Genomic DNA, 15,330 nt, shown 5'->3' with positions numbered 1-15,330 from the left:
CGTGGATATGGGATTTTAAAAACAAGTAAAAACACTGGGATGATCTCCAGAATTCGCTATGCTCAAAAGATTCAATAGGCCAAAACGACACACTCTATCATACGTTCGACAGGTAAGCAATAACAATGGGACAAGCACCAATTCGTTCCAATCCATTGACCGAAAGAGCTGCGATCTGCTCGCCTCTAACAGGTTCATTTACCTTAGCTTCTATCCTTTAAGTCCTTTGGGACACCATTTACGAGGCAAAACATAGGTGCACATTACTATGATAGGAAATCATAACGTGCTACCATTGGGCCGTTTATGACAAACATAAACGGGAACCACATGACCGCTTCAAAAGTCACAGGGGAGCTGTAGCTAAGGCTGAAGGTGGTTTCATTAAATCATTCTTAAATCTCAATCCTTAGCAAAACGCCACGTACGAAGGTGGTAGGCAGAAGTTTCGAGTGTCACACCTTACTTCTGAATGGCCAAACAGAGTTGTCTGTGCGCCCAGGCCTGGGAGATACATCGGAGTGAACGCTGTGGCCAACTCCTCGGCTGATAACAATTAAAACAGATACTCTGCATTAATTTTGTTTCATTCCTGGCATCTATGAGAAACTTGAAAGACAAAGTGTAATGCACATGTATTTCCGTTGTAACTTTATTCAAAAAATTACAAATTTTTAATTTGTTCTTGTAGTAGCTGTCTCAGGGAATATTTAGAAATGTGTAACAGATTACAAACACTTAATGAACAAGTAATTACATTTTCTCAAATGGTTGGGACAAAAATAAATTGGCTTCTTAGGATGACATGGAACTCGGTTACCAACAAATAACTTGTTTAGATAACTTTCTTAATATTTAAGTACTAAAAAATTACTAGGCGGACTACCTCCAGTTAAAAATCCCAACTATTTCCTCTAGTAACTATTTTATCTGTAAATCGAGTGAGACGGAACATTTCATTCTGAAGATTAGTAGCAGTTATCGACATTGCTTAACGGTCAGAACGGAAGCTCTTTGGAGAGCTAACCTAAACTCTGCTAAATTTTCCCACAACTACCCTAAGTGGTCCAGACATTTTGGTTGAAAACGTTGTTTTGAAGTATAAAAGGCAAAAAGTGTTGTTGATATTTTGTTCACGAAATTGTTGAAAACATTAGCACTTCGACTATTTTGGCTAATTAATAAGCCTCATAAAAAGGTCGCTTTTTCTGTTTCATAATATGACAAATTCTGCATCTATTACCACAATACGTGGTCATTTAAAGATGCAGTTTAGGTGACATGCAGTTAGCCTCCACAAACTCCGTGGATTAATGGACATCACCGACTCCGAGGAAGGAACGCATTCGAATCTTCCCCACGAACTTGGATGATCTGTAAGCCTCCCCCATGCTATTTTAATATAAGATGGCTTCATCCACTTTGCCTTGACGATCAAAAGGGCTGGATCGGGAGGTAGACGAAGAGAACACTGAGCCAGCTAAATGCATACTGATGAAATGGCCCATTCAGTCCAGTGCATTGCTGAAAACACCACGGACGATCACACCTAAAGCCTGGTTAGCTTCTATTCTACCGAAAGCAATCAGAGCATAAAAGCATCCCATTTAAAAAGACCTCTCTTACTCCAGTTTTCCTAAGCAACTACTTTTTGAGATTCTCAGCATCTGTGTAGCGTCTTGAGACTCCCTGAAGACGAAAGAAGACTCAATACTCGGGCAGGATATATACTCAGCGCAGAGAAGGTGTCTGGGCTATTAGCATGGCTCGAAAGGCCAGCCCACCCGGAGAGGTACAGGAGGGCTAATTCAAAGTACAAAAGTGGAGCCTCACCAGAACCGAGGGATAAACCACTATCGTATTACATCTGGAACTGATCAATACAGAGTCCTATTTAAATAAACACCGTAAAATATTCGGATGTTTGAAAATGATGGAACAACGTTGACACTTCTGCAGAAACGTCGCATATGGGTTCATGGTTAAAATGCGAAAATCGGTCATATGCGTGCGCGAAGTAAGTTATGCCATTTCAATGTAGCGCTATTGCAAGTGGTGAGTGGATGGAGCTTAGCCTCAACGAAACTTGGCAAATATATTGTTTATTTAATTTAAGCAAGAAAAGGGATGGCAGAGTTCTGGTAAAGTGGAACAAATTTGCTGTTTTTGGTGATACCACATGGCCATAAATTGGAAAGGTCATGCAGAGGGGAATGGCGGGAACTGGCGGACTCAGTTTTTACAATTTGTCTGGTTTCATCTTTCGGTTTGTAAATTATCAACTTTAGCGATCTGAATGAAATCCTAAGGCAGGAACGAACCACTTTGCCTTATAGTGTGCTGAGGGTTGCCAAGCTTCACGACGGGCATTTGCAGAGGTGGAAGTTTATTACAGCTAACGTTATTGAACTAGAAAATCGCATAGCAAAAAAATCTACATGAATGTGAGTTAATTCCTCGTTTATTGCGAGTTTATAACCAAAAACCATGAAAACACTGGGAAAGGACACCAAACTTAACGAGCCAGGAAGTACACCTTAGTCAGGGTGTAGGCGGAAACTATTACGTGAAGAACTTGAATTTTTATGCAAAGAATTCATTATTACTAAGTCATGTTTCGAACTAATTTACAGTTTTATTTAGATTAATTACATCAAACAGCAAATGTTGCACCACTCACTCTTGCACAAATCATGTGGATAACTAGTCGCCCGGTTCTTCACGAATAGTAGACGAATGTGTTGATGCAAAGGAATACCGTTTTGTTGCATTTTAGGCAAGGAATTGCACTTTTAGCAAAGAAAAACGCCTAAATTGACTATTTAAGCAGTCAGTACCTACATTTAAATCAAAAAATGCCTCTCAATAGCCCCTTTGCTTGACATAGGGAGATGCAATTCCTGACCTGATTTCAGGTGGCAAATGGTAGCTTTTCACTCCCCACAAATGCATTTCTTCCCGGATATGTGCATTTAATTCAGTCCTCATAGAATATGAATATTTATTTATTCTGTGAATACTACACAAATATCCACTCAAGTCGAATGCACTTGAAGGTGTTTATGGGGGTCAGCCCTTTGTGTGGATTCAAGGTCTAAGCAGTGCTTGTATTTGTAACTGTAACCTTGTAGCCGAATATGGAATAAAAACCACTACACAACAATGCATGATGAATTCACCATCAAGTAGAGGAATCAAAACACCAAAGTGTACTTCAAGAAAGCGCTGTGAAACATTACCAACCGTGAAGGCACTCACTTTGGTGCAGAAATACGGGTACTTGAAATATCATACGGCCTATAGTAAAATCTAGCAGTTCCATTAATGTAGCAATCTTCACTTCTGTTTTAATCCTAATCAAAGCTCAGCTTCATTTCTGATTTTAACCAGTCCTTTCATTCTAGCGAGTATTCCTAGGTTTAAAATGTAAAAGATTTATGCTACATGCAGAGCCTAAATAAAATTGCCGTAAGCTAAGGTGAAGCTTTAGAACTAATCTTTAAAAACCACCGGAATCTTAGCATTTCCATCTCTTAAAAAACACACATTACTCCGCCCTTGGAAGAGCCAAGTTTAACCGCTATGCCAAGGATTTATGGAATAATGCACCTTACAAATTAATGCATTAATGTTAACTTTAAGAAAACGTCAAGTAAGGGGCCACCTAGGAGCTCCTCTATTATACCTTCACCGGGATGCTTGAAAGGTTTTCCAGAAAATAAGCCAGTTTATAGCCAACGTTTCAGTACAGTTGTCCGTTCTATGTCAAAACTTGATTTTAAATTTTTGGTAAGAAAAATCCCATGTATTAAGTTTAAACATTTTCATGCCTCTACAAATGCTTATACATTTCTTAACTAATAAAAGTGTGTTCCTTATCCAATTCTAGTATGTACAAAGTAAGATTAATTACTGAAATGCATGACAGTTCTTCTGCCTTTTAGAAGGGAAATTAGGTGAGACTAATGAGAGGGTTGCATGCTCTATGGTTGGCCATGCTCATGCTTTAAATATGAACAAATTTTTAGCTGTCATACGTAACCCCATTGGCAACCTGACATTCTGATTTAACTGAGACGGTCCTTTCCACTTAAGAAAGTGACATGTGGGACGTGTAAGGCGAAACGATGCGCTTTTACTTCATTTCAGTCCACCACATTCCATTAAAAGAGGCTGTCTTTTAGGGGCTTTACTGTCGGGTTCCCTCAAACTGCATATTTAATGCTCCGCTGTATTGTAACAGTCTACAGTATGTAACTGGACAGTTGAGCACATTACACTTAATGAATTGCGTATCCAAGCTCTAACCGAGCTCATGATTGCGAACAAGACATTATTTTTTTCCAGTTTGATAAATGTCATGCTGAGTTTTCGGTACAGTTGATTATGACTTTTGTGGTGGTTGTTTCAATATTCTAAATGATTTGTTTGGTGGAGAATGCTTCTATTACACACGACATAGGTGGGGAACAAAGCCCACTCAGGTAATGGATTACACCTCCGCTTTTCAACTTATTGTTTGCACCTTGGTGTAATGATCTATTTTGGTTACAGTTCGCTCCATTTGAATCTAATTAGCACTCAAATGAATTCAAATCTAAGCATTTGGAATTCCAATGTTTTAGAAAAATTGGTTAAATTTTAGAACAAATTTTTTGGGGGCAGACAAAATGACTCAGGCAGTAGTTTAATTGCCTCTTTCATGGTGAGTGTTTAAGAGCACGGTAAACCCTGTGAAATACCATTTTTCTTCTTAAACCCTACAGTCCATTTTTCTTTAAAAGAATCATTTTGATACCAATGCTCCGCCTAAAAGTTATCCTTTAGCACCTTTTAATAAAAAATAAGCCAACGAGAGAGGGAGATACATCGTAAAAATAATAATACCATGCTTGTAATCGAGGCTACGAAAAAAAATTAGCTGTCCAGATACTGTAGTTGCAGGCGTAAATGGCCCAACCGCAATTAACCAAATTACAGAAAAAAAGCAGCTTAAAGACAATGGTCACACCGATTGGAGAATGAGATTTTGTAAACATTGAAAAGACCTGCAGATTCGTGGAGTGTAGAATGAATCACTAAAGTGAGGGCAATTTCCTATCTTCGCACCTACAACATTTTGGTTTCCATGTATGTGTGGGTGACGAGGTTCCACCATACTAAATGGCTAAATAAATCCACGTCCTGCTTTTCCTCAAATTCATGGCTTACTCGTGTGTACACTTACCAAAGGGTCATGAGATTTGGTTTAGCACCGTATTCCCTTTGCCTCAGGGTAAAGGAAAAGGCAAGCTAGTTTGATGCTTCCATTTACTTTTGGAAAATGATACGACTTATCTATCATTCAAAAGAGTATTCACTAAGTTACGGCAAAATTGTGACGCCATTTCAGTTTTAATCAAGCATGCAAATCGGTACAAATGCCACCTGCTAAAGGTGAAAAGCTCCTAGAGCCTATTTTGGTAATAAATTTGTCCTAATTTCTGAAGTTGTCACAATAATTGATCCTATTTTGGAGAATAGCATAAGGATTGTGGTTTTACTCCTTGGTCATTTAAAATATTGGAAATGCGAGTGAATTGTTTTGTCGGGCCAAAGGTAGCTAATTTACACCACAGCACTGACTGTACACGTTGGTACCTACTTGTAAACGACGTTGCAAATGGAAGAAAGTACCTAATTGTATTTATCTCATATGTGAACCTAAATAATCGACACTACTACAATTAAAATCGCCGGGTATACTACCAACAGGAAAAACCTCGAAAGTAATTCACCCATGTGACTGTAATTTTAAATATTAGAATAAAATTAGGGAATATTTAAAATGCATTACTCTACCTAACGTGTCCTTATATTAAAAGAATCAGAGTCTCACAAACACGTGGTACCCAAATAATTAAATCTTCTCGGGTTCTTATTATTTTTGGAGACCCTTCCTTCTTCCCATTAATTAGAGCAAATCCCAATTGAGTGAGCAAACTCTCTCAGCATGTAGGATTGTAATCGAAATAGACATTCTTTTATCATCTTATTTCACAACTCATAAAAATACAACAACTTCCTTTCACTGGATTAGTTTTAAGATGAAAGCGTCTTATTATGAGGTGCATAAATCCATACTAGGCCTGCTCTCATAGGAAAGGAGCCATTAAACGGGTTGCCGCACTATGTTATTCTTATTGATAGGGGTGTAATGTATTGGCTGTTTAGCTCTTACTTCGGATAAATGGACCATTCTGGGCCTTCGACACTTTATCGCCTCAGGGCGGGTTAGCCTCCGGGCCATGCCAGTAGCCCCAATCCCTTCTGTGCGTTTGACATCTATTCTGCCCGAGCATTATGTCTTCTTTCGTCTACAGAAAAGTCCTGTTGCGCTGCAGCATATTGCATATTCAAGTAGCCATATAAACTGAGTGATTTTCCAATAATGAGGGGAATTTGCCAGCCTACAGGGTTACTTGTGCACAATGCATGGAGCAATTTGGATTGAATTTACGCTTATTTTAAGATAGTGTATAATTTTAGCAACCGCATCACATGTAGTTACTCAAAACGTCAAAACCTTGAAAAGAAAAGTCCGCATTTTCTCCAGTACTCATCGAATCAGTAATTTTACCCAGGAATAGCCAATTGAAGATGTCACTTGCAATGATGGAATTATTTTACGAAATTGATTAAGCAAAACCAATCGCAAGCTCGTCAATTTTTGGTCAAATCAACTAAATAGCTAAGGTTTCTAAGCAATCATTAGCAGCACCAGATTATTTAATGAAGAGCGCACAAATGCTATGAAAACCAAATTTCAATATATTAATAAAATGTCAAGTCATCTATGGTTACAAATATCACTTCTTTTAACGTTGCACAGTGGGCCAGGATTTTTACTTATTAACCATAAGTAGCAATTATCAATCGGTATTGGAAGCAAAGAGCATGTCGCAGGCTCTTTTATGGCGCGGCCAATGCTTCACCTGGCACTGCCGTCGGCAGTACCATTCCTGACGACATCGAGAGCAGCGCTTTGTGGCCACTTCACCGCAGATAACACAGCGTGGGGTGCGGAGTAGGGGATGCTCAAATACTGCTTCCGAATCCCCGTGCCCATTCGCATTTCCACTGCCGGTGGATCCGAAGAGGGCATCTACTGTTTCCTCCGAGAAGGCTTCCGCCCACCTCGAAGCCGCGCGCTGAGCTGCCTCTGCATTTTCTTTTAACTGAATCCGCTCCAGAAAATCACTAACCTCTTCATCCCACCTGCCCTTGTATCTGCAATGTTTATGCACTTGTAAGTACCCTTAATGTAACTTTCCTATACCGTGATGTCAAAATCAACTCTTGTTATTTAAATGCCATAAGCGCCTTTAATTTAAACTGTCATTGTTTATTCTTTGGTAGGATATTTGAAGAGTAGTTTGCCCCAATTCTTCAATGCTTCCAAGTGTTTATGACATGCTGTAATAGGACGAGATTTAGTTTAACTGCAAAGCTAACTGCGCAGCCTCTTTCAAGCATCATTTTGATGGGTCAAACTTTCATTTTTGATATTTTAACAGTAAGCCCTCTTGTGCATCAATACTAGTTTTATCTAGAACCGTACTTCTTCGGAGGTGATTTGGACAATTCAGTAGCCAACCTAATTTGTATTTCTAGTGTCATTAAGACCTTCAAAAATTTTTATACCACAAGGAATATACGGTTATAACCTGTACTTTTTAGTAAGGCAAAAACCGAACTTTTCCACTCTTCGTGTACTGTTAAGCATATTGGAGTAACAATGAAGGCAAGTGGGCACACGCTACGCATCAGAGCGCTTGCATTAGTGGATCTAGGCCATATTGCGCATAAACGACTAACTTTCGCCCCCTAAACTAAAAAAGCAGTCCTAATTCATTTTGCGTTTCATTTTTCCAAGGTGTGTCTTGAGGTATGTCCTGGTAATTTTGATTGCTTTGTGGAAGAAGACAACACGCAAAATTTTTCCAATTTCTAATAGGATGGAAGATTTGATTCGCATTTTTGAATAAATTTTGAAAGGATACACAAAGAGCCCAAAGAGTTTTAATTTATTGCATATTTTGACCATTTAACGATTCCAAGATTATTTCCTGACCCGATTTAATGAGTAATGTTGACAGCCAAGTCAAAACCACCCATGTCCTCATTTGCTAAAGCTAAAGTTCAATACATTTACTTCGACTATGTTTCACTGCAGTAAGGCCATGCAGCTCTAATAAATGTTGCCATAACGGATTGTATTAGAATGGCAAATTCATTTAAGCATGAAAAAAGAAGTTAAATGATGAAGTGATGTGGAAGGTTAGAAGGTGCCAAACCTGTGCAGAATGCCGTCGTGGATTTGAGGGACGTCTTCGATGTGACAGAGTTGAGCGACAGCGGCGGCGGATGAGACGGCGGAAACAGATCGAGCTACGGCAGCAACCTCGGAGACAGCGAATTCCTCGAGGAAGCGGCGCAGGTGCCCCAGCACCGGGATCACGTCGATGAGTGCCTCCGTGAGGAAAGGCCGTAGACGCAGCAGCGCCTGGCGCCTCACGCTGCTCCCCACGACCTCATAGCTCACCACGCCCATCACACCCGAGAAGAGCAGTTGGTGGATCGACAGCCACACCTGCGCCCAAATTTACCCGACCCAAGTAATTTTCACCTTATGTGGATCGTATTGCCGGGTTCAATTGGAAAATTTAGGAACGCATTCAACGACATTACGATAATAAACTAAACATTCCATATCCATTCAATACTTTGGACTTAATCTAGCCATCATTTTTGATACTGCAAAAAATATAAAAGAGTAACACTTAAGTATTTGTGTCTAATTTGTATATACACCACCTTTTCCTTCGAAAAATGAGTTAAAGAGCCTACGCCAACTACGCAGCGTCCTATCAAGGTATTAGTTTCTCTCTAAGTGTTATATCCATTATTTCTAGACTTAAACTCCTAAAGCCTCAACCCTCGTAGTTTATTTATGCAGCACCGTTGCCACAAAGCGATCGAACCACTACTACAATGATTTCTCTCTGGCATTTGGAACTTCACGATTTTGCACAACAAATTGGTGAAAACATAAATTTGTAGCTCATTTAAACTTATTGAGGGCATAGCTCTCTTAAATGCGGCGATTTTTTGGCTAGAATGGATTTGTCAAGCGCATACGACACAAATGCTTACGGTTTTGAAAACATATTAAATTCCCCATCTCAAGAGAAAAGGCATTCATTTAATAGGACTTCATGCTTCGAGAAGTGGATGGGTCCATCCACCACAATTCATTTTAGTGAATTTCTACAATCCACTTGCTTAATGAGGTCTTGGACTTATTGGTAGTCTATTTAGAAAATTTCTTGTTCAAAATAAAAAAAGTGTGGTAACACTAGTTTACTTTCTGCAAATGAGTTTCCTTGTATTGTTTTTCTGGCTATATAAATAATTTGTATCAAAACTGCAGTACACAGAAATGCACACCAAAATGAGGACATCCTCCAAGGATCGACTTACTTGCCCCTCAGATTTGGTCACAGAAGTCCAATTCTTCTCATCAGTCTCGGAAACCCAGCAGCCCGACTCGTGCCACTGGTATCGGAGCGGTCTCATTGAAGTGGTAGCCTCCTCGCAGCTCCATGGTGCAAGCTCGATGAGATGGCAGAGAAGACAGAGAAAATCGTGCGTATGTAGCAGCCGCCGCGCCATGCTCAGTGCCATCGTCGTGGATGAGGCCACGGTATCAGCGTAGACACCGCAGCAGTGCTCGATCAAGTGGCGTGTCAATGAGATCGCCTTCATACCCACTTCATAGGTGAAAATATCCGTCTGTCGCTGCAACTCCTCCTTATTCGTCTCCGATGGCTTCGGCTGTAGTTTGAACAAAGGCAAATTTTATCAGAGGATGCACTTTATACCATAAATGTCATTACAAATTGCATATTTAAAACAGTGATGACCCGTTTATTTTTAAAGATATGCTTATTATCCATAGATCAATTGACTTTTTTCTTCTAAAGTAAACTTTGGCAAACAATTCCTGAAGAATAGTTAAACAACCTTGTAGAAAAAAAGTAGTGAGTTGGAATAATGCATAATGATTTCAAATTGATTAATCAGTAGTCATGTCTTCAAATTCACCTGCTAAGCAATTAAACTCAAACATCTAGAGGTATTAAATGCAAAAAATTGCTTATTGCACGCTTTGTAGTTTCTGACTGGTTCACAAAGTAATAACTACAAGGTGTACAAAAATATGGGGAAATGCATGAGACTAATAACCACTTTAATCTAATAAAAATTTTAGTGCAATCAATGCCGCAACACAAGCTATGCATAAATAAGTTTAGGAAAGAGTTTGGATTATATTAAAATTATTGGCGGTTCTTTATAAAGACCAGGGAAATGTTTACGAAATCCAAAAATATGACCGTAATAATTAGTAGCAACACAGATTGCCAAGATTGTTATTTTCAGCTTGGTTGCACTTCTTACGTGACAACCCTATTTTAGTAAGAGTTGATCTGTTACCCACTTGATCTTTGAGAATTCGGATATTTGCCTTCTTTTCCTTAATTGATACTGCATTGGCGAGACGACATAGAGCTCGATGGCACCAGTCACACAAATCCACAGCATCATCATTTAAGCAATCGACTACGTCAGTATGATAGGTGACAGTCTCCAAGATGTTTGCCAGAACAAGCTCGTGATAGAGTGTAACATACAAAGGAAATGTGGGTAAATTTTCGGGTAGACATTTCATGAGCCGTTTGAAAATTTTTCGATGCCATAATTCGGTTGCAACTAAGTCACGAATAAGGAATCCAACTTTCTGGTGCGAGATGATGAACTCTTTCACAAATTCGTCCGAACCTGACCTGGCTGAAGCAACAGCCTTCAAAAGTAATTACAAAGGAACTCAAATTTACTTGCATATTAAGCTTATCCAAATATGAATGTTGTTTGTACCACTGCTCCTTTCCATAGCAGTCATAGTCCAAGTCCGCAAGAAACTCAACAAAAGCCTCTGCCTCAGCCGGAAAAATAATATACTAAAATGACCCAAATGGTAGCTTTAATACTATATGCCTAAACAGTGCTGCCGTCATAGATGTTCTTATGCAGCACGTACATTTAAATTTATGCATATGGTTGTACTGCTTTAGAAAATGTTGTTCATATAGATGATAAGCGCGAATACTGGACAAATTGCAGTGTTTTCAAAAGATATTAAAGGAACAGTTTAACAAAGTTCATCTCTCCACTACAAAACCAACTATTTATGGAATGCCGGCCCAATCAAATTAGGCAAACTTGTACTAACTTTATAACCCTTTCATTACCTATATGGTTTCAATGAACTGACTGAACCAAAATTAACTTTTGGATACGGGAAGCTATTCACAGCTGTTTCTTTCAAAAATACACAGATCAACGCTTATATTGCCCCGAACTGTGAGCCTCGAAATCAATAGTGATATGGTTGTAATAGTCTGCGTCTTTTCTCTTAAAAATGATTACTTCTTGATCCATACCTGAAATTCACCAGCCATCAGGCAATAGATTCGAATTTCAAAAGTTACTATGCTATAACAACGCAAAATATATTGGGCTATATAAACACAAATTCATAATTAATGCCATTTAGAGTTCTTGCGACATGCGCTCTGTTATAGCAAATATAAAAAACCTGAGTCCTACTTAAATTTGTGCTGACACTTAAGAGATTTGCCATCTTAAGCATCACCTCTGTTTTTAACTTAAATGGAGGCATTCAAAATCTTCTTTAAGGCAATATTACTTCATCCTCTACAAGAAAAGGTCCACTTTAAGCGTACAGAATGACTAAAAGGCTGTAGACACATCAAAAGGTCAAAGAGGGGCAGGAGAGCTCTTAAAGTTTGTTTTGTAGTTAAGCATAAATATTGTAGCGTCCCGAGACTCCCTGAAGACAGAAGAAGATACAATGCTCGGGCAGAATAGATATATTCAGCATAGCGAAGGTGTCCGGGCTACTGGCATGGTCTGAAGGCCAGACCACCCAGCGGGTTCCAAGGGGGCTAATTCAAAGTACAAAAGTGGCGCCTCACCAATCCGGAGGTATATACCACCACTTCTCTGCTTTGGCCTTGATGGGCCTTCGTGCGGGCAAAAAAATCATCGCAAGACAGAGTAAAAGGAGGCTTAATAGATCTGTATCTTGTGAAAGAAATATTTATCTTGAGATAGCGCATGAGTTATGCCTGGTAGCGATTCCTGAACGTCCTATCCTCTGACAGATAATATGCATAAGGAGGACGGTGTACTGTAATGAACCTTTGCGTATCAATCACGCCGTGAGTAAAACATATCTAAAAGCAATAATAAAATGAGGGAAACTGTGACCTAAGGATTAATCCGGCAAATATTGGGAGCCTATCACAAGGGAAAAATTGGTATTTCCAAAATCTGGTTTCGCCTAATTAGCTTATCCTGAGCAGGACCTGGAACCGGGAATCTGCCAGAACTAGACATCGTTTTGGTCCCTCTTCTACGAATTTTAAATTTGGCAATCAGAAAGAGGACCAAAAAGTGGTTTAACTGGATTATATTCGCTTGCAGCTGTAAAAATGACACTTTGACTATTTTACGAAGCCTTAAAGACACGTGTCATTGCAAAAGATTTTATTACTTTTTAGCAGCAGCGTTGAGGAGCAGTAGTGATGCCTAGAACCACGGCTTAGCAACCTTTATGGAATACGATAGTGGTTTATCCCTCAATATTGGTGAAACGCCACCTTTGTACTTTGAATTAGCCTCCTTGTACCTTTCTGGGTGGGCTGGCCTTTTGGGCCATACCAATAGCCCAGACACCTTCTCTGCGCTAAATATATATTCTGCACTAGTATTGTGCCTTATTTTGTCTTCAGAGAGTCTCGGGACGCTACATTTATCTAAAGACGTTGAGCACTGTATTTGTCGTGAAATGAAATGCGAAATAAAAATATCAGGCAAAGTTCTTTTGCCTAGATTGATCTGCAGAGTAGCGAGTCGCCGAGGAAGATCCACCAAGCAAAAAGAGTGTGAAGACATGCGCACCAATGGAACCCTAGGCGAAAATTATGCCGTTAACCGGAAGTATAACCCGAGTAGAAAGGTATCCCTATAGTTGAACGAGTGGTTAATAGTTCCTGTCAATTGACGGAACTTTTGTTTTTAAGCAAAGTAAAAACTAATAGTTAGTGGAGCACAAGGGATTATTAGAAGTGAATTTAAATACATTCTTTGCTTTAACAACTACTGCAACACTGTAAAATAAATTCAACAAGATATAACAAATTCTGAAAAAAATAAATAAAAACAAATACGTGCTTGCTTGCGTGATAAGGGAAATGAAACTTTTATGCAGGAGACGCCAATTTTCTGTAGTTTTAACCGCTTTTAGTTTTGTTTTATTGATTATATCATTAAAGCAGCATGTGATTGGGTAGAGTTTTGTGCAAATTACCCTCGGTAAGCGTAAGTCAGTTTGTTGTTTGCCATTCAGGATGGATGATATTGTTCAAATCGAATCAGCTAAGGCTATCACTGCTTTAAATGATGCATTGACAAAAAACAATTACGAGGGTGTTCGAAATATTATCGCTAGTGCTGTCTCCTCTGCTTCTTGTGCACCTTGGGATCTGGTATCGTGGCTTTTGAGCAAAGTTGATGATTCGACGGTTAAGCATTCTGTTGAATTAGAAAACCTACTTAAAACGAATGTTTCTGAACTATCTCAGTCTCTTAGTGCTAAGGAATTTGTGTTAATCCTTCTTAGCAAAGTAGAATCAAGCAATTCTCTTTGTGTACTAACCTTTTCCATGCCTTTCCTGGAATATTGTGCACTTTCTTTTGGACTTTCTGATTACTTAAACACGCATCTTATCTTCAAGTCCATTCAAACTAAATTGCACGCTTTTATATCGGGAGCTAATGACCCATTTCGTCCTAAATTTGCTAAATATCTTAATGTTTTGATTCGCGGCATAAGCCATTTGTTTCACTGCATGTTTTCAAAGACAGCTGACAAAAATGATGCTCTCATTTACTCGGAAGACGTACTTTATTACTTTTCAGAGACTCTATATTTCGTAGGTTTAAATGAGGATACAATGCCTGTTTTCCGATCTTTTATCTCCGTTTTGCAAATAACCGGCCCGCCCCTGTACTCCCGGTGCTATGAACTTCTTCAGTTTTCGAATAACTGTTCAGATGTTATTGCTGCTTCTGCTAACTTCGCTGATCGCGAAATAGCATTGTTACACGCTTTGGGCTTGTGCTTGACATCTTTTCCCGTTTGCTCATTTTGGCCTACCATTTTTACGAAAGAGTATGAACTGAAATTATTTGTTTGTATTGCTTCATCATTTGTACAGAAGATAGAAAGGTTCATTGCTGATGGCTCTTTTTTATCAAGGGTGGATGTTAAACGACTTATTCGCACCCAAGAACACCTTATTAGCTTAGCTTCTAAGCTTCGACGATGTCTTCCATCTACTTGGTGGACTTCATTTCCCATCTCACTCATAAGAAATTTCGAAGCAATTTCAAAATATCCAATCTCATCCGAAAGTCTTCCTGTTGAGGTCAAAAACTGCGTATTAGCCATCGAGGCTCTCCTGTCTTCTGCTTCAATTACCGCTTGTTGTGAATTATTCATCGGTATCATGGATCGGTCGATTAAGCCCTTTCATTGTGGGCTAAGATCTCATATGATCGTTCTATTCAAAAATTTTTTGAACGACACTTTGTTGATATTGCAGGATGGCCGTCGTAACGATCTACTTATCGCAGAGAACCTAGTGGGAGAGTCTAGTGTCACATTGCCATTCGATTTCGATTACCTTCGAGGCATGTGTGACCTAATATTCCAGTACCCACTACCCGGTTGTGATGACTCCCTCTTCGACCAATCCAGTTGGCTAATGGCGGCGCTAAACTTGGCAATCTATGTCAATATTCGTACAAGGTCAATTTCAGCTTTAGAATGTAGTGCCGAAATCAAAGAAATCTCCCATGGAGTTGCACTGGCTTTCAGTCGTCCTGACGCCAAAGGCCGAAGTACACTGAAAACCAGGTTCCTCGATCCCCTCTCCTCAGACGTTGCATCAATTTCAAACAGGTATAAAATGGCGGAAAGGGAGCACGAAGCGAATCCCGATCCCATGACCATTTCTCCCAACGCACCGAGTCTGCACGACTGTCAACTTTACTTACTCCGATTTCGTTTGCTAATGGACACTGTATCCCGTGTGGGGGAGTTCCCTGTTGCCTAAACAAACACTAATTATTAATAAAGTA

At 39.4% G+C, this 15,330-nt stretch overlaps 2 protein-coding genes across 2 annotated transcripts; one reads left to right on the top strand and one right to left on the bottom strand. All coding sequences in view use genetic code 11, as the record gives it.

Moving 5' to 3' along the window:
- Window positions 1-6,911: 6,911 nt before the first annotated feature.
- On the bottom strand, window positions 6,912-12,169 carry EGR_04738 (Zinc finger MYND domain-containing protein; the record flags this gene model as incomplete). Its single annotated transcript, XM_024493987.1, is given in 7 exon segments — window positions 6,912-7,269; window positions 8,337-8,632; window positions 9,523-9,876; window positions 10,541-10,903; window positions 10,920-11,060; window positions 11,544-11,595; window positions 12,099-12,169. The coding sequence occupies 7 exon segments, from the start codon at window positions 12,167-12,169 to the stop codon at window positions 6,912-6,914; spliced, it is 1,635 nt and encodes a 544-aa protein (XP_024351552.1).
- Window positions 12,170-13,535: 1,366 nt separating this feature from the next.
- EGR_04737 (hypothetical protein) lies at window positions 13,536-15,305 on the top strand (the record flags this gene model as incomplete). The annotated part of the gene is made up of 1 exon (XM_024493986.1): window positions 13,536-15,305. One exon carries the CDS (start codon window positions 13,536-13,538, stop codon window positions 15,303-15,305), a length of 1,770 nt encoding a protein of 589 aa, XP_024351551.1.
- Between the last annotated feature and the right edge of the window lie 25 nt (window positions 15,306-15,330).

Source organism: Echinococcus granulosus (genome assembly GCF_000524195.1).
Source record: "Echinococcus granulosus chromosome Unknown EG_S00031, whole genome shotgun sequence".
NCBI classification, from domain to species: Eukaryota; Metazoa; Platyhelminthes; class Cestoda; order Cyclophyllidea; family Taeniidae; genus Echinococcus; species Echinococcus granulosus.
Note: the sequence above shows the minus strand (reverse complement) of the source record. Positions and strands in the feature narration are given on the sequence as shown.